Source organism: Nesoenas mayeri, assembly GCF_963082525.1.
Source record: "Nesoenas mayeri genome assembly, chromosome: 3".
Lineage (NCBI taxonomy): Eukaryota > Metazoa > Chordata > Aves > Columbiformes > Columbidae > Nesoenas > Nesoenas mayeri.
The window spans coordinates 67,171,401-67,192,100 of NC_137544.1; the positions used below are offsets into that span (position 1 = coordinate 67,171,401).

The 20,700-nt window shown below is 40.0% G+C and overlaps 1 protein-coding gene across 1 annotated transcript in view; it reads right to left on the reverse strand.

Moving 5' to 3' along the window:
- The window catches only part of MTHFD1L (methylenetetrahydrofolate dehydrogenase (NADP+ dependent) 1 like), a gene marked incomplete at both ends in the record, with an annotated part of 146,005 nt that overhangs the window by 42,769 nt on the left and 82,536 nt on the right, over positions 1-20,700 (reverse strand). Inside the window, 5 exons of the mRNA XM_080341821.1 lie at positions 787-894; positions 13,696-13,873; positions 14,770-14,870; positions 15,912-15,953; positions 17,651-17,790. Of these exons, the coding sequence (XP_080197947.1) occupies positions 787-894; positions 13,696-13,873; positions 14,770-14,870; positions 15,912-15,953; positions 17,651-17,790 (569 nt within the window). The remainder of the gene's footprint in view (positions 1-786; positions 895-13,695; positions 13,874-14,769; positions 14,871-15,911; positions 15,954-17,650; positions 17,791-20,700) is intronic.

Consider the following 20,700-nt stretch of genomic DNA (forward strand, 5'->3'; position numbering starts at 1 on the left):
TACATCAAGAAAATCAAATTGATTCTCAGGAGATTTGCATTATAGAGAAGATGGCTATACTTCTGCCTGTCTCATCAGGATGCTGAAGTATACTCAGGATTATTTTCTGTGACACATCACCCATAGTTTCTATTCCTTGACAGAGAGGATCCAGCCATGTATACACACAGAAGCTTTCCCATTACAGAAAATACATACACCACTCCACATGGTTTTAAAACTGCTTTCAAACTGTACAAAGCCCACATGCTTTATGAATGGTGATCTATTTCACCTTCTAGCATTTATAACCCCTTGAAAAATAATATGAACAGAAGGAAAACAAAATATTTTACAAATATTGGAAGCTTTGTTACTAATATGCATAGCTGTGCACAGGTCTTTGTATGTTTGCAAACTCATTTTTTGCAAATACAAACAAACCACTCACACTAAAATCAGACATATTGACTAGCTACTACTTTTGCAAATGTGCATTTGACACACTCAAGGCAGTAACCAAAAAAATCACCACTCTGCATAGAGAGTATAGAGTTTCACCAACAATCTCAGAATTATTCCAAATAGCACACATATCCATGGGAGATAGCTTTCAAGGTTAAAATCATTCTGTTCTATCTAATCTAAACTAACCCACACTGACCTCCACAGTTTAGCACCATGGGTAAGCTCATGCCTTTTAGCAACGCTTGACTAAACACTCCAATCTGAGAACCTTTCACACCCTGAGGTTTCCCAAGTCTCCTCCATCATGTACCTGACTGCATAATTCACTGGTGTTCTTACCTGCCGGGTGTACCGATCAACTTGTGACTGTGCAGTCGGCGACAACTCTATATCCTGAGCTCCATACACCTTCTGAGCAATGATCCTTATTTTTTCAACAATAGGAAGCTGCAGAGACAAGGAAACAATACAAGGATGAACATTAGCCAAGAGAAACTAGAATCTTGTTTACTGAGCAAGAAATCTGAATCTCTCATTTAGATTCATCCTTGTTAAACAGGCTTGCTAAAGCATGAAACGAAGTGAAGGGCACTGGTAAAGGATATGACTCAGCTCCAGGTACACAAATTACAACCATAATTTCAGCTACTCCATCATTTAGAAGCTGTACAATTTGCGCATTACAAAGTTGACAACGTGAGCTTACACTCTTGCCTAAAGGGGGGGAAGAAAATTACTGCAACACAGTTTTATGAATCAAGAGCTATCACACACTGCAGACATGCAGAAGCAACCTGCACTGGGTTAACAGAGACCAGCAGACAAAGATATTTCATTTCACAATAAAGATAAACTATACAATGAGTGGATGAATGCAATGGAGTAAGCAGCCAGAAGTTCCTCTGAGAAGCGAGGAACTGTAGCAGAAAATTCCTGACCCATCACTGCTCCTTTGATCATAATTATATATATATGTGTATATATTTTATTCTCTCCTCCTATCCTACCTAACAGATGTATTTTGAATTGTAGCACTGATATTGTAAAGCACTTTGGACACTTAAAAAAAAAAATAGAATATGAAAGCATCCTAGGATGCACTTTGAAATTACAAGTCACTAAGTTCAACCCTAGTCTCCATGAGTGTCCAGATCAAGTTATTCGGATCAAACTGAACATGTGTTCTGCCTTTACAGCTTCTGTTTGAAGGCAAATGGAGGCTCTCACATTTAGGCTGTTAGAAATCCTTTCACACATTTTCAGCAGACGTTTTTTGTCGTCAGATTAGACATTTACTTTTTGTGCCATCGTTTCTGTTTATTTAGAGGAAACAACTCTTTCCTCTTTCTCTCCCCTTTTGTTTTGAATGACCTTGGAGAAAATAGTTACGACCTCTCTAGCCTATTTTTAAAACAACAACCTCTTCTACTTCTTCCAATAAGAACAGGACGATGGAAGAACGGTCATAACACCAGTTCAGCTTCTTTGGTGCTGACCACAGATGGCCAGAGATGCATGCAATACTCCAGGGAACATCCCACCAGAAATTTGTACTCAGGCATATTTAATTATCAACGCATGCAGAAGAAGTGTTCAACAAAATCTGAAGGGATACCACTTTGGGAAGAAGACTTGGTAATCTCAAGCAATACAAAAAGCACCAGAACACAAAATAGATGTATTTCATTTTATTCCAACAAAGGCCAGAAATTGGCTTGCGAATAACAAACTCTATCTGGTGCATTTATAGGAAGTGCCACAGTCAATCACATTTTTGCAATGCCTGTCTGGAAGTAATGGCTTTTCTACAACAATACATCAGTTGAACGGTTTATGTCAGACTGACCTTTTTGTTATTTATGACTGAATTTTAGAAAAATTAAAGTTGAAAGTAGTCTGCCTTTACATTAATAAAGAACTACAGTAATGCAGATATCACAAGAAAAGAAGCTTGTTAGACTTTCAAGTAGCTTAAAAGTAAGGCAGTTAAAAGCTACTAAGACTCAAATAAACTCTTCCCCCAATATGAAATTTTGAAGTGACTTTTAAAGATGTTCCACAAATCCCTTTCTGAACATGTTGAATATATTATTATTGCACCTTAATTCAATGGAATGATGTCATGCTCCCGACTTCAGGCTTTTTGCAGGAATCCAAGCAGTGCAAAAAAATCTAATGAGTATTGGAGATAACACATTGCAAATATCCTGGATATAATTCCTGGCTGCATTAAGCTGAATTAAATACTTAGTGACATGGATAGCCATCACAAGATGAAACTCTCAGGTGGATTATGAAATTTGTTCATACCCACAGCAGTTTTGAACACAGTGGAAGAAATGCAAAATGTGTCGATTAACTTGCCTTTTGGGAGCTGTTTGCTTGCAGTCAAGGACTAACAACAACAGCAAAAGCAAAGGCAAAAGGAGGTTTACTCTCAGTAGGCCAGCATCAAAACTAACAGCTTTTTGCTTAGACCTCAGTCAACTCACTGAGATGGAGATGTGCATTTAGACTGAACCTGCATTTGTGTCAAAATATTACAAAGTAATTTGACAGCAGTATATTTACTACACCCTCAGTTCCCTTCCAGCAACCATAGCTGCAGTTTCCAAATGCAAGACAGCAGGGCTCTGGCTAACATCAAAGCAGCCTGCTTTAATGACAACGGTAGCATTCTGCTCCTCTCGGGATGCACGTGATATCTTGCATCACTGAGTCTGAGCTGGACAGTCAAACTGTATCTCTATGGATTTATGTTTGTTTTTAACCAGAATTTCAGATACCTTTCAGGTCACTCTCCACATCTCAAATTTTGCAAAAGTAACCTCAGAAGAATCACCAGTGGGGAAGCAGTTGTGGTTTCCTGAGACCATCACATGTAAGGCACGTGCATACAAACAGTGAGGCAATGTGCATGGTGTCAGAGGAGAGTTTGAGCCTGTTTAATCTCACAACACAGGTAGATGAGTCCCAAACATGACTCAGAGAGAAACCAGTAGGGAGGCCTGGATGCCCCGTACACCTTAATGCAGCCCATGCACATGCACACCCTCAGACACCCTTCCTTTCTGAAGTTTCAGGAGTAGGGAAAGGAGTACACTACACCATGCTAAGGATCCACCTGTTTCCCAGTATTTAGCGGGACTTCTGATGGATTATCTACTCAGAATCACAGTGTAAGAGCATTTCGAGAAAAAAAAAAAGTTTCCTGTGTTTCAGTTATCAAGTAATACTGCTGGGAAACGTCATTTTAATTTAACTTAAAGAAGTATTTTCCAAAGAAACATACTTTACGTGAGAAATACAAATTCATTCCAGCTGACAAGAATATACTGGTATCTATCAGAGAAGAAGCTCTAGGAGCTTGAGAGGCTTTTTATATGTATGCCACAGCAAAAGCCTTGATGTTTACAAGGCACTTTTAGGAATAATTCCAACTTCTTATCTGGTCTTAAGAGCAGGTCTAGCTTCAGGTTTTCAACAATCCGTTGATTACTCAGCATTTTGCTACGGAAATACTCTCACCAATGGGCACAGGGATCTACCATATGTAGCAATGCTTCACAGTGCTAAATCATATGGCAAAGTTCTTAGCTGAATTCAAATGGGCTAAAAAATGGAGGCATATAGCTCTAAGTTGCTAAATCACTAAGGAATTTTAAGCTGGATTTTTTTCTCCAGCTGATACCAGACTCTTCTAACAAAACCTTGATCAAATGTCTCTCAGCAGAAGCCACATATCCCAGACACTTAGAAAAACCAAGGAATTTCATCTCTCTCATGTTTTTTGTCTGAGAATTTTCTACAGTGGCCTAGGATATTCCTGAACCAGCTGTTCATTCCCACTTGCAAAGTACAGTGTGGCATCCTCAGCTGCAGGCCCCCAGAAAAACACTCTCAATGAAAGAAGGGTGAAAAGTCCCACCTGGATGGTGTGTGCACATGCATCCTTATGAAGAGATACTTGGTTCCATAGCATTTCTGCTATCTGGACAACTATGGTGATAATGATATTTAGAAAATATGCAGATGCTGAAAGCATCAAAAGGAAATAAAAACTGCTATTTTTCAGCAATAAAAACTGCTCACCTTCTCATTTCTCTTATGCAAAGTTGAGAGTGTTACACAACTAAGTACATTTAAGTGGAGAACAGGTGACAGACGCACAACAGACAGTATGGATTTAGACAAAAGCTCACTTTTATAGATACACAGCTATGTATTAGTACTAATGCTGAAAGAAATACGGCAGCTTCAGTGAATTAATTTCAGTTTCAGTTTTAGCTTCTTGAGAAAATGGTAGTTAATATAAATTTATACCGAACATGAGAAAATGCTACAGGGCCACATGGTATAAATATCTGCTAACAGGTAAGTAGCTTTGGTGTTTCTCTGAGAAAAAACTGACCTCCCCAGCCCTGTCAGAGACAATGTGTGTTTCTGAAATCTCATACGTTAAAAGCTACCAAAGCCATATGCTCCTTCTGAGGCAAGCACAAACATACGTGCTTGTTGAAGCTGCCAAGCGCCCACACCATAAACAAGATTATCTCCTCAGCTAAAGGATAACAAGTGTTCCAGCATAAGTGCACCAACTGCTTTCACAAAAGCAGTATCTGTATAGCTGTACATTTCATTACTTCACAGAGACTGATTAAAGGAAGAAATCAGTGCTGATAAAGAGGAGAGCCTGTCATTCGCAAGACTGAATTGATTATCCAAGATGAAATCACACCAGTGTTGTCACCCAGCCATGCTGCTACTTGCAGGTCATCCCCCTTGCAATTTGGTGCTGTTTATTACACAATCTTCTTCCAATATTATCAACAGCAAAGTTTTTACCAAAATATATTTTAATATGGTTTCATTTATGCTAGCCTTTCCTCACATTTCTTTAACTCTTAACTTCTTCCTTCAGCTGTAACACTAGAATTTGGATTACCACTTTTTGATGTGGGTCTTGATGAGGATTTCCACAGACAGCATACCAGCTTTAACAGACCCTCCTTCATCCTCCCTTCCTCCGCTGCTCACACTCATTCATGTGCCAGTGCAACTAAGAGGGCAGCACATACGGGATAAATGATTCAAGCTAAAATGTAACTCAGGAGGAAAAAAACCACAAATTTTTTTTACCCCAGATCAGTTCACATGCAGTTTATCATAAAGGCAAAGCCAGTATAAAGCAGACGGCAGAGACGCCTGAAGTGTCATCTCTGCAGAAAGAGTTGCTCAGACTGTTCAAAACAAATCACTGAAATGCACCAGCAGAAAAAGCGATTTGGGGCAGGGACACGTGGCTTGGGCTGGGATTCTTGAAATCTGTCTTGTTGCCAAAAGTCAGCATCACATGAACTGAAACATGCAGATTACCAGGCACCCAGCTCAGGACTGTGCTTGGGATTCTCATCTTTTGCATCGTAATCTGAACACCTGACTTTAAGCTCTTTGGCTACTGGAGAAAGAAGCTCATCTTTTTAACTCCCCACAGCCAATTTCTGAGACTGCTGAGAACAAGGCCTGTTCCTTTCCTTCTTCCTTTCTTCTGCTTTTATACATTCCTCCCGAATTCCCCACCAAAACACGGTCCAACAGAAAACATCTCTGAAAAGCCAGAGTCAAGAGCAATAAGTCCGTAGTCGGTCTTCATGCAGCAAGTTCTCAGCAAACCCACAACTACTTTCAGAAGCACCAGAGTTATCCAGCTTAGACTGAACACCTTAAGCGAATGCCCATCAGTGCAGCACTGTCTGAAATGATCTCTTCACAGTTATACAACATATATATTTGAAGCTACTTTATTCTCTGTGAAAACTTAAGATACTGCTGAAAAATATGTTTAAACAGAGAATATGCAAAAGCACTATTCACTTGTAACTTAGACATTTAATCCTTGAAGTTCTTTAAACATGCACTTTAGTCTTGCTGCCTATTTTTAATTATGAAATCACCAATTTTATGATGAAGTCACCAACCTCTGGGTTTACTGTTGCTAAATCACTTGTGTTTTTACAGAAAGTCTTAAAATAGTTTAAAATTCAAGCGATTGGCACTTTTTTTTTTTTTTTTAATTTTAAGTTATGCATTCACTGAAAGCAATAATACAGAATTGCTTGTTGGCTAAGTGAAACAGTATGCAGACATCAGTCATTCCTCTTCTTGGGAAGGCTGCCAAATGAAAACACATGATGGGAGTATGGCTGAAGGTGCTGTGTGGGGTGACAGAGTGCAGTGCTAAAACAATAGCTGACGCTGCACATTTGAACTCCTACTTCTCACTTTTCCCCTTGATAAAATAAAACCACATTTATTAAAGTATCTGTATATTCTGGTTCCAGAAGATCAGTGGCTGACAAAAGGATTCCCAAGTCTTTAGCACTCCTCTTCCTTTGTTGGCACAGGACAAGAGTTTGTTTTTCAATTTGCAGAAAAGCATATGCAGTCAAGTTAAATAGTTTGTGAATCAACACCTAAGCCTGTGGCCTTAGAGATTTATTTTCCATTTCCCCAACTTTGAAACCCCAGCTGTGCCTAAGAAAATTGCTTCATGCAAAGAATAGTAAAATAATGAAAACAAACATAAAAGTGGAGTGTCGTCAAGAGTCCACATCCACAAAAAAGAGATGCAGTGGAAGAAAGATAGCTTCCAACCCCAGAACACCCAATTTCCAGACTCCACTGAAATCTCTTTGATGGGAGTGGGAGGAGAGGCTGGTACAACCCTGTGGAATTCCTCTTTAATGTGGCTTCATTGCTAGATGGCTTACTAGCAGTGGGGTAGGGGGAAATAGTTTAAAGACCAGCATACCCCATAGGCAGCACAGCCTGCATTTCAAGATGACAAATCATCTCCATTGTTTATTAGGAAAAGTTTCAGTAAAGAGCATATATAATTTTATTTATTCCTACTCCAGTACTGCTTTAGGACTTTCCACAGGATCTATACATGACTGAATTCTGTGCTCTATTAAAAACCAACCAACTGACCAAACAAACAAACCAAACCAATCAAACAAACAAAATCCCCCCCCAAACAAAACAAAACAAAACACAAAGAAACTTTTTTCCTCCTCGGGAAAAGAACAGAGGTATTTTAGGCTGACCTGACAGCAGACACATGATGGATGGCTTTCATAGCTTAGCAGCTTCATGGTATTAGTAGGGGAAGCAGAAAATACTCTTGACACACACACACACACACACACACACACACACACACACACATTTTCAATCACACTGGGATTGAAAAGAGGATCAGTTTACAAATGAAGAGAAATGCTCTGCCTTAGAACATTCTGTTGGAAGTCAGTGTCCTCAAACCCAAGCCCCATGAGCCCTTCTTGACTCTGTCTTCCTATTACAGCCACTCTCCTTCTCCTAGTACATGCACTGAGTGGCCTCCTCCATTGACCAGTCTCTTCCCTCCTTCATTATTCACAGTTCATTCTTGTTATTGGAGACTGTGAGCAGCAGATGGAAGAGAAGATAACATACAGAGAATCACTGCTGACAGAGTTTTCTCTGTTTTGATGCTACCCTTAGACTCCTCTGAGTGACCCATTGTCTCTGAAAGCTGAAGCAAAGACTGAAAGAAATGAGCCAAATGGCAGCCTACACCATACTGCCATAGCACAGCAGAGGCAGCAAAAACTGTTGCCTCGGATGCTCCAGATTGGCACAAGTTATTCCTATGCTCCTATCATGGGAAGAAAAATACCAGTGCTGAGGCTGCTACCTGTCTGAATGCCTCCCTGAGAAGTGCTGCTACTCAGCCTCATTCCCTGTGGGCGTCCCCAGCTGAGAAAGCTCTCATTGTTCTGCAAGCTGGCCAGGCAATTCACTGCACTCAGTCAAAATATTTGTGCCATCAACTTCCACAGTACAACCTGGAAATATTTTCATTTGTCATGATATTACCTAAAGGCAGAGTATTGGCAAAAATAGATGTCATCTGACAAACTTGGAAGACTGGAAAAACATTTCTCCTCTCGCCCTTTTGTGAACTTCACACTCTTCAATTTAGTTTTCCAATGCAGCACAAATCAGGTGATTTGAGACTCTTCAATCATATGTGTCAGGCTGCCATATCAGTCTTTTAAGGGGACTATGCCAACTCGCTAACCAGCCAGAAATGCTGATCCTGCCCCACACCACATGCCTGTCCTTCTCCTCTCCTTTATCTCATGGAGTGTCAGCCCACTGTGCTCCAGCTGCCTTGCAGGAAGGAGCACTGCACCTCTTAAAAAACTAGTGTCTGCCTTCATCCGGACCTCGGCTTCCTCTCCCAGGCTGAGAAGGGCTGCTCTGAGTCAAGGGAGAGTTCACCACAGGAGAAGAGACGAGACCAGGACAGTGAAGGAAGGCAGGTTACTCACCAGGCACACATCAGTGGGGAATGCAGCTTCCCTCCCCCTGCCAAGAACAGGCACTGAAGCCAGAGAAATTTGGGAAAGGGATGCGTATGTTTCCATTCTCTCCTATCCTCCCTCTAGTTATCTAAACTTACTTTTAATGGGTCAGTCAACTTTATTTTGAGTAATAGCTTTCTGCTGCAACTTAAAGACCCATACTTCAAGAAAAGTGAACCCAGAAAGGAAGTCAACAGTGATAAGAGAGTCGATATTTCGATATTTTCCATATGTAGCAATATTGTATAATATGTATATATATATATATTTTTTTTTTAAAGCATAGATTATTTCATACAGAGTTCAGGAGACCTTTAAAACAACTGAAGAGAAATACTTGGCTAGAAACCAATTCAACAGTAAAATATGAGAGGTTAGTGTGCAGTGGTGGTAAAAATGCAAATTAACCCCACACAGTACTGTAGTACTTATTACAACTACTGCCAATAATCTTTTAAACTATGTTATACACTCTGGAGCCTATCATATAAAAATTCATCCTTTTGCTTGAACTCCCCTTGGCTCATACAATTCCTAATACTGTAAGCATGTCATGATGCACCGCAGCTGCTTATGTCCTTTTCTTACACTTTTAAAGTGACAATAGTGCTGGTGTTGCTTGTCAGAGGTCATGTACTTGATCCATTAAATGATACTGGCACACATATGTACTACAAAAATCATATGGGCAGCTATTTTCACACTCCCCTCAAAATACACTTGAAGCTGCTTCTGTTCTCATTTCAATTTCTGAAAAATACTTGCTCATCTAATACCAAATGTCAAACAAACCTTTGCAAGAAACAAGAAGCAGTAAAAAAATAATAATATACAAGCATCAGCTACTAGGATAAAAACAAAACCTTGCTGCTTAGAAAAATAAAGATAAACTGAAAAGCAATCTAAATGTGGGACTACAGAACACTGTGTCACACAGAGACACCTGAGGAAGTTTAAACAGACTGAGATGCTTCAAGGAACAAAACCACATTAGCACAGTCTTCGAGACCAGCTTGCTGATACTCAACAGGACCACTTAGCTGAGCCTGAGTCCTGAACTGACACAACTGTGTTGTGTTCACTGTCTGAAATTGCTCATTCAGCATGTGCTTGGGTATCACTGGACAAGATAATATAAATGTATAAACATACCTCAGGATTCAGAAAAAAATAAGCTGATCCTCAACTTTCTACAGGATTTGACAGATCTAGAAAAGACTTCCTTGTTCTTATCACATTATACACATTTGTAAACACCTTTCAAGGAAGTCTTTGTTTTCAAATATACATTTGGAAATTATATAAAGCACTGCAGAGATTCATATAATTTGGAAAAAAAAACATAAGAGAGCCCATTTCACCTGGACTATCCTCTAATTAGATGCCTGACTGTATACTAATAACATAGTTTGCTGCAAAGTTTGGTGTAAGCAGTAAAAAAGGATCTAAGTCAGTTTTACATATAGGGCTTTAGGACTTTGTTTTTAAATCCCTAGAGTAATGTTTTCTAACAAAACATCAAAATATTGAATAAGCCCATTATAGCTACAGCAGTCTGTGCTGATGGAAATTGTTCTAATTATAGCCAATTTTGGAAGCAAATTCTGATGAAGTTTTCCAGACTGAGGGAAATAACATGCATAGACATCAAAGGACTAAATTGAGACATGGAGTAAAAGGAAGAGTAATAAAGACAGACAGATATATGAATGAAGTGGTGGTGGTTTTATGCAGAATATTTCCCCCTTTGACCTTCCAAAGGGGAAATTTTAAACAAAAGCAAAACCAGACCACACCATAGCAAATGCTGTCAAACTTGAGACAACCAGGAATTAATAGTATTCAAGTAACTGGATAAAGCTGTCAGTCACCAGAAAGATGAGGGCTGGAACTACGTCCTTTCACTTGCATCCCCTTCAGACACAATGACAGGGGAAATCATCTGTCTGAATCCCATCTTACTACCTCTTCTCTTGCTTAATTTTCTGTCAGTCACCTCTTTGAAGAGTAGAAACTAGTCCTCAAAACTGCTACATCAAAAAATCCTATTACAACCTTAATTAATATCTGGGCAGGCTCATTTTGAAGAAGTGGCTTTCCTTCACATTTCTGCGAGCCCACCACTCCGTACCAGTGACAGCACCACTGTCTTACTCGCCTACTTCCAACTGCTTCAGTCCCATCCTTTGCACAATAAGAATGAAACAGAAGCCTGAATTTTACACTTTACTGTTTTTGTTGGCCTGAATTTACTTTTTCACAGTATTTTAAAATCTTCATATGTCTTTATAAAATCCCTTCAATATATTTTTGAGGCTTACAATATTTGTGTTAAGTTACGGGACATTAGGTTGGTGTAAAGATGTGATTCATTCCCTTCGTGCTTAAGGTGATCATTCTGCTTATGCAATACAGCACAAAAAGACGTGTCTGGGAAAGACATAAAAGTAGGAATCAATCTCATTTTCTTCCTTCACAGAGGCAGAGTACACCCCTACCAATCCTTTCTCATTCATAGCACAAGATTGTAAGCTCCATAGAATACAGTAACATCAGAATTTAAATATGGGACTTGTCAAATGCTAATGTGCTACAAGTGTCCTATGGGGAAACCTATTACATGAATTCCTGAAAGATTTTTTTTTCCCTATTTTATTATGCAAAACACTCAGTTTCTGGAGCATCTCATTAGAGACAAGCTCAGAAAGGCAGATACATTGCCCGTTTTTTGACTGTAAAAATGTTCCTTGGGCAAAATGCCTTGAAGAGAAGCCGTAGCACGTACTCCCAAGGTATTTCCATCTATTCTGAGGAGGCACTGGTTAACTCTAATAGGAGCTGGCCAGATTACTGACATTTGGGAAAACAGCAGGGCAGGTGGACAGAAGAAATAAAATGGGTCCAAGAGATATGGGGTACATGTCAGGGAGGAAAGTGAAAGACAACAATTGGGCATATCTACCTCAGGCTGAACTTTTTTTTTGGTGAGATGAATCAAAACAGGAACTTTCAGCTATTTAAAAGAATGAAACTGAGGTTCTGCTGTTAAAAAATAGTATTCAAACATTTTCTAAAGAAACTTAAGTAGCACTGTCAGCTGGGGCACAGGATCTGAAATTTGACAAGGGCTTCTTTGGTGCCAGAGAAGTCTATTGTGCTGCCCAAATTTTAACCCACCCACATTTGGATAGTCAGGAAGGTTCTGAGAAATCATTTGTATAACCTTGTCAGCAATAGGTCCCTCCAAATGTTCTGCCTGCACAGAGGTACTCCAGCATGGTGCTCTCAGGCTCCGACGAGCCCTTCCTTGCAAGCTGCTTCTCTTGACAGCTCATGATGCTGCGATGTTACCTTACAGACAACTGCAATAACAAAGTCTCCAAGACATGGAAAAAAGAATCACCACCTCTGGTAGACATATGATTGAAACTTGGATCATACTATCCTTTGTCAGATTATCTGACAAAGGGCTAAGCAAATTAAACACAAAGCCCAAGCAGGATTAGAGGAACAATGATAGGTGGAGGAATCTTAGTAATGTAATCAGTGGAAAACCTAATCAGTGAAAATTAGAGCATATTGAATTGGCTGTTTCATAAGACCATCCAGGGGGCAGGGATAAGACCATTGTCCCTGGTGTGAAGTGCACCAAGGTGAGTCAATGGGGAAACTCTTTCATGAGAACATTTCACAAACAAAAGGGGGTGACTGCCCCTGCAGCACAGGGACTCAATGTAGGAAGAACAGCATTTTGGGACTATGCAAAACTTATCAGGGAATTTTTGAAGGAGATTGTGAGAATGTATAAAGATTGCCAGGGAAGGACTGAAGATGGGGAAAGGGAGTAATCAAGGTGGACTGGAGAGGAAGAAGCAGAAAAAATAGAGGGAAAGGAGGAAGAAGGGGCTAGTTGAGTGTAAAGGTGGCTGTTCAGTAGCTTGTCTGACTGAGCTCTGTGCTTGAGCACCAGTTTGTCCTCTATTCTCATTAAATCTGATTTCTGACTACCTTCTGTGTGGGGTGCACTCTCTGCTCTAGATGTGTGTGTATGAACACTAGAGAGCAGGAGGAGAGGTCTGAGCGCCGGCAGCCGGAGCGAGCCGTGAAACTCAGGGGCTCATGGGTGCTGGTGTGAGCAACTGGAGCAGAGGAGGGGCACTGGGGGCTGCTACTGGAGAGACTGAGAATCTAAGGCAAATAGCAGCAGTGACCCATATACTGTGTGTGTTGTATTGCACTAGCAGACTCCAATCCCAATGAGCAGGAGAGAAGGAACAGGACTGGGCCACCTGTGCTCTTCACATTCATCTGAAGGCTGTGGCTGTGTAAGTGGGTGCTGCTAAAGGCAGGACTTTGTGATGACTTGTCTCGCTGGGCAGATGTGTAGCATCAGCACCCACATGCTACCTCTAGCATCCTTCACATACAGACAGTGAATGCTTCAGGGAGCCACAACTCGGTGCAGTGCCTATGACTGTGAGACAGTAACTATGCTTCTTTTTAGATGATTGTCAGGACAAATATCTCGACTGTGAGATCTTTGCACAGAAGTCTGCCACAAGAATTTGTGAATGCTCCATCTACAGACACACTTTTATGTTAAACACAAAAGTATCAGAAACAACATTCAATGGACTAAATACTGTGCATTAACAGCAAGTATCCTGCTCCTCTGTTTAGACAAGTCAGACTGTTCTCTCCAGCTTTTGTGATTTTAAGCAAAGACAAGTCCCTTCCCAAGTATGCTAGATAGCTTTGTTGCGACACCCTTCTTGTTTTAATTCCAACACTGTTGCAGCATGTTTTCACTAAAAAACAAACAAACAAAAAGTCTTACCTCCAAGCTGTAGAGATATTTGAAACTGTTTTTCTGATTGGCTGCCTTTTCCACAGCTTGAGCCAATTTGACTGCTCCTCTACCACCAGCTGACCAGTGGTTGCAGGGTACAGCATCAAATGCTCCAGACTGCTTTGCAATCTCACACACCAAATCAACCTCAGCAGGAGAGTCAGTTCTGCCAACCAAACAGTTCCGTCTCATTATTTTGTTTAATCAGTTCTCTTTTTATAACATTATATTCTTAGCCTTATTCTACCATCACTTGTAAAGCAAGTCTACATAGAAACTGTGCTATATACACAATGCATTTATATACAGCATATTTAGACGTTTCAAGAACACTTTCTGTAACTTTTAGAGCTAATTAACATGGAAGATTAACATTTCCATAACAGTACATATTTTTTGGTGGTTTTAAAACCTTAAGAACAAGCTAAGGATTTAAAGGTCTTTATATTCATGACTTAAAAAGGAAATTCTTTCACAGAATCCCAGAATGTTAGGGATTGGAAGGGACCTCAAAAGATCATCTAGTCCAATCCCCCTGACGGAGCAGGAACACTTAGATGAGGTTACACAGGAATGTGTCCAGGCGGGTTTTGAATGTCTCCAGAGTAGGAGACTCCACAACCCCCCAGGGCAGCCTGTTCCAGTGCTCTGTTACCCTCACTGAGAAGAAGTTTCTTCCCAAATTTAAGTGGAACCTCTTGTATTCCAGTTTGAACTTGCTACCCCTTGTCCTACCATTGGTTGTCACCGAGAAGAGCCTGGCTCCATCCTCGTTCCATCCTCACCCTTCATGTATTTGTAAACATGAATAAGGTCACCCCTCAGTCTCCTCTTCTCCAAGCTAATGAGCCCCAGCTCCCTCAGCCTTTCCTCATAAGGGAGATGCTCCACTCCCTTAATTATCTATGTTGCCCTGCGCTGGACTTGCTCCAGCAGTTTCCTGTCCTTCTTTAACTGATATCTTCTGTACTTCATGCCAAAAATTAGTAATTTCAAAACCAAGAAAAGTGTGAAATTTGAACTGTGGATTTACTCACTAGAGTAATGAAAGAACAGACTTACTTGAAGACATTTAGAGCAACCACAACAGGAACTCCAAAGAGCTGAGTAATTTGAATCTGTTTCTGTAGATTACAGCAGCCATCAGCTACCAGCTGGAGGTTCTGTGCAATTAAATAAAAATTAATGGAAATGGTAAGACACATCAAGTCTTCTGCAGCCAAAGAATTTTCCATAAACTAAACTGAACATAAACAGTGCTGATCATGACAGTTGCAGGCAAGTAAAATGCTTCCAGAGAAAAATATTTTGGCACTTATCTTACTAATTCTTATTTCAATTAATAAGTGACTAATAATTAATTAAACAATTAATATTTAAGTAACTAAGCAGTGTCCAAAATTTTTACATGAATGCATTGCTCTTTTCTAGGACACAAGAAGACAGCACAGCTGATGACTGTTTGCTTGCCATGACTGTGAAAGGGCTGTTAGTCTCCTGTTCGCAAAGTTTATAAACAAACTACAGTAGCGTGGTGGGGTTTGACATATATATGTGTCAGATGCATAGTCTAATCAATCTCTCTATATATCCCAGATAAAAGCACATTATTTGATTTCCTTATTTACTCTTTTACCTCACACTTTGTAGGCCTTATCTTAATTGCAACAACACATCCTTAGCCTGATAAAACCAAAAGACTAGAATTTGTCTACCACAAAGAGACATAGAAACCAAGCCTGTAGAAACCACTTTTGTTTGAAGAGTGACATTCAACACCAGGCATGAAGCACAAACAGATTAAACCTATTTTTTAATGAACATTAATTTCAGCAAGTGTCTTTGACTCCTGCTTCCCTCTGCTCTTGTGCTGCCATGAATACCTGTATGATGGACTGGAATGAAGAGCTCATCAGTCTGGTCATGGAAAAACTACTGGAAAAAAAAGCTATTATTTGAGCTAGCTCAGCTCCTCAGTACAATCTACCACACAGTCACATACATAGCACACACAAGAAAGATAACACCAAGTGGCTGCGGAAGGTGAGATGGCTTTACTTGTTGGCAATCCCTGTTAAGGTGTTCACTGAATGTCAGCATTAGAGCATGTTATTGTCAAACCAGAGGACCAAGAAGTTCTGACTCTCCATAGAGCACATTATTTGGTCCCTTTAAACACAAACTTCTCCTGAAGTTCCTCCTACCTCTTCTGTGTATTCCTTCTTCAAGGGGGCACCAGCAGTTACCTGGAATTATAAACAATCAAAGTCATCACAGATTGGCACTTGTCATAATCCTAAACGGTCAGAAGTGTACTTTTGCTTACTTTCTACTAATATACTGACAATCAGCACATACATTGCACACAACATCATAGCTTGACTGCAGCTTCTGTTTTATTCGAAGTTACACTGGTATATGCAGAAAAGCAACACTTCCTACTGTAACTTGGGTAGCAAGATACAGGTAGTGACTCAGCAACTAGTTGTAAAAAAATAATATAGATAAGGTGATTGAATGACATTCAACATGCTTAACAATGCACCAGCAATGCAAAGACAACAGACAGCAACCTCCAACAGCTGTCTGAAGGAATAACAGTAACAGACGACTAGACGAGGAACATTATCTTTGGGTGTCTTGTAATTACTGCCTGTGGCAATGATCTACATGCCAGTAATTTTGCTTTGCTGGAAAGCACAAAGGTACGCAGACAAAGAGTATCACCAGGGTACTATGCTGGGTCTCCAAGGCCCAAATACATTGAGCTCAGGCACTGGACTCAGTTACTTTTGTCTCAAGCATTGGTCTTGGCCCGTTTTATAGTTAACATCCCAATAAAAGTATCTGGTAGTCTGTGTGCCTCTATTATACATTATACAAACAAATGAAAGCTTTATACTTCTAAAGACACAAATCTGACAGAGAGATAGGTATTAAGACATCTTTGAGTCCTATTTTTGCTAGACTGAATGATAACACACAAGACTATATACCTGCCTTGATATGCATGGAAAAATATAATTAAAAATAAAGAAAACTTGCATTAGAAGTGGATTAAAAAGACAGTTATATAATCCTGTCAACCTGAAAGACTGACAAAGGACAGCTCAGCTTTAGCTCAAAGAGATGATTAGTTGTAAGGGAGACTATGCATTCAAAAATTTTGTGGCTGTGGAAACAGCTTTGGTATTTTCACCCAGTGAGACTGTTTCCCTGGCAGCATCACTGACTTGCATGCTGCTGGGCAGACGAAAGTGTTTCTAGGAGTTAAGTATCTGCCTGCGTGGCTAGCAGAGTCTGGTCTGATTGTATGACTGAGGAATAAGTACTTCTACAATTAGTAATCAGTATGAGTATCTTCATGGCTTAAATAGCAAAAAATGATACACTAGTGACTTTTTTGCTACACTGGGAAAACAGTTGCACAATTTTATCAGTTACCTTAGCATCCCCAAGGGAATTAACTTGAGGAGATTAAAAGGACAGAAAGAATTCCCATTATTTCAGTGAAAGAAATCTCAAAATCTTCACTAACAATATTCCCTGCTTCCGCTCACATACTGCAACCCGAGCTCTTCCCATTCCTCCTCAGCTGCCAACTTTCCCAGCCTGCGACTACTTCAGTGCACTAACAAATGCTATTTCAAAAGGCAGGGAAAAGAATACAGATACATATCATAACTTTTTTTTCATGCAAAAAAGCTTCCCTCCCTCAGCAAGATTTATTACTTATTCAGAGCTCTTTCATCCCTGTTCTCTCATCTGTGCCTTTCCATTCCTTCATTAACTTTGTAGGTAACATCGACATAAAGAGGTAACTCAGGAGGGATATCTAAATACTGCCTCATTAGCCACTCCCAATATTTCTTAAACCAAGATATTTTAGTTATTTCAAATATTAGCAAGAATTTTATTTTCCAAGAAAGGTGCAAAAACTTACATTTGGCCCACCTCCATGCATCTTCAAAGCCCTCACTGTAGCAACAAGTACAACCACGCTGGGAACCAAGCCAGAGGCTCTGCATTTGATGTTGAAGAATTTCTCCATCCCAATGTCAGCACCAAAGCCAGCTTCAGTTACTGTTAAACATTAAAACAAAACAAAACAAAACCAAACCACATATAAAACATGCTTTCGGTTAGACTCTATGGGATATTTCTACTTTAGCACACAGTGCACTTGAATATACACCAGTACTCAGTTTCAAATGAACTTTCAAATAGAGGTCTATTTACATTACTGAGTCTGATTAAAAAACTATTCCAAACTCAGATATAAATTCTCTCATTCTTGATATGTACAATATGTTATCAAAAGTAGTCACACAGGGAAAAAACCCAAGCAATCCAAATCAGTTGGAAGTAAAGGCATTTAAAAGCATCTAGTCCTCTAAAATAGCTATTTCTGCGTAATTATATTTAAATATCTGAAATTCTTACAGATCTAAGACTTCCCTGCATTATTGCTCCTTCCTTCATTTCACTGAATGTATGTTTTCATCATAATTAATGAACCCAAATTCTCCTAGGTTTGCAGAACTTCTGATCATCTCTTGCCTTTGTAGAGCAGATATTTAATTATAAACACAAACCAGCATTTACAGTCACGTCTCAGTTTTGAAGATACTATTAAACAGTGAATTCTATAATGGGACTTTGTACCTAATGAGTCATACATTCATTCAGGAAAAAAATCTGTGCAGAATTAGGATATGCCTGGCAACATATTTTTAGAAAAGCTACAAATAAAAAAGAGGATAAACTGTATTAAATGATGTCATTCTCTTCAGAGCTAATTTGCTTGGATTTGCCAAATATAAATTATTTCATTTGCATCTTTTAAAATCCAAATATTTACTTTTATTAGACAAACACAAGCACAGAGCAATTCAAAAATTCAAGGGATTAAATCTCCTCTCGATTGAAAATTTGCCGATGAAACTGTGTCCCACCAGAACACACTGAAGAGCTGGGATCGATGCATGCCTCTGGAAGATGGGAAGGGACTTTCAGCCAGATAAGTGAGGCTGGGAAAATAACTCGCTTCAGAGGCTCCTGGACCTGATTCCAAGCAGGGCTGGTAAGGCACTCCCAAAACCCCAATCAGCTTGTAACAACTAGTAAATTCCCTTTTCTTTCTCTCCCTCTTGCCAGCAGTTTTGACTCTCATGCTTAGGAGGGGACCACAAACAGCTGATTGAACATTTGGGGGCTGGAAACCTTCAGCAGGGTCAAGGAGGAGGAGGAGGTGCAGATGAGCTCTGCTGCTGGGGGAGAAAGTATCTTTCTGTTGGCAGCCCATGTGCTTCAGGAAGTCCCAGCCTTTGTGCATTTGTCCTCACCCCACCAGCCCCTTTTCCACCCCTTCGTTTCACACAGGCTGAAACAATTGTCTGTGTGGCTCTGCTGGGAGGGAGGAAATGGCTGCTGGGGCTGGGGGAGGAAGCAAGAGCTACCAAACAAGGGGGTGGGCATGCAGGGGGAGCAAGGACCTCTCGAAATAGCAACATGGCAAGTGTCATGATTAATATTCTCCAAAACCACTGTAATAAGTATAATATATTTTTCTGAATAGCCCTCAGAAAATCAGACATACTAAATGTGGAAACAAAACAAAAAAATAATTAAAAAGGCGGTTTATACACACACAATAATTCACAGGAGCAAAGCTAATGTCAGGATAAGTCATATTAAAAGCAGAGCCAGGGATCACATGTCTGTTTTCCAGTAACCCCCATTCTTCTTCTCCAGTCCCTTACGTGGCATAGTATGATTAATGAGAACTCTAAGTTAGGAATATATAATCATGATCAATCTTTAATATAAACAACAGATAAACCACTGAGTACTTGAGAGGGTGGGAAAATAATTTGTCTCTTACAGAGATTGCCAGCGTATACGCATAGCAGTCTCCTAACATTGCCAAACAAAGTTTCCAGTGAGTTAATTCTTTTCATGCCAAGCCTTTTCAAGGGTCAGTTTTCCTTAGAGAAAGGGGGATTCCGAGTCTACCTTTCAGTGAGAGAAAAGCAGAGACTTCAGCCTTCCAGTACGCACAGCAACAGCACACACAGCACTTCAGGGCTCTCAGGGGAATGCTCGACACCCTTCAGGCAGCCTAAGCAGCTCAGGAAAGCTGTGTGGGGAGGGGAGGCATTTATCTGGATAGCTGTGCATATTCCTCTATTCTGTGTAATGCTTTCTTTTGATACAGAGGGCAAAATGCACATTTGCCTAAACAACACAAATCCTACATCGACACTTGAAAACCTAAAAGAACACTGGTATTGTCCATGTGCTACAACACAGCGAATGGGATTTCTTCATTTGAGGTGGAGGAAAGGGAGAGGAATGTTTGAGCTTTCTCCAGCGTGCGGAAGGAAACAGGATGTAGTAGAAAAGCTGCCTGGATGAAAGTTGTTAACTCTCTTTTATTTCCTCGGAGGAACAGTGAGAAGATTAAGTAATATGCCAAGCTATTATATTTTTAAATCTTTGTGCTGAAACACTTAATACAATTACTTTCAGATTGTTTCCTGCTTTCCAAGAAAAACTTAAATGAAAAACAAACACAAACTTTAAATGGGGAGTTTCAAGCTAGTTTACATTTGGAGATTATGAGATAAAACAGCTAATCTCTTTAAATGCAACAACAGAAATTTAAAGTAATACATGGGTTCATTTATCTCAGTTACAATTTCTCATACATGGTTTGTTAACAGAAGGCAATTACAGATTACAGGTGAACTGACAAAGATTTGGGGAACAAACATATACCTAAGGAGATGCAGTCTGTTGGACCTCAACTGAGGGAAAGTTTATGATGCAACCACTACTACCTGCCTACACAGAGTCTTTGCCCAGCTTCACCTTCCCTCCCTGAAAAGCCCTTTGTCCTGTCCCGTGCCAAGCACCATTTCCCAGCCCCGTGAACCCCTGCGGCCTTGGCTGCTGCCCTGCGAGCATGTCGGGGGGTTATAACAGACATGA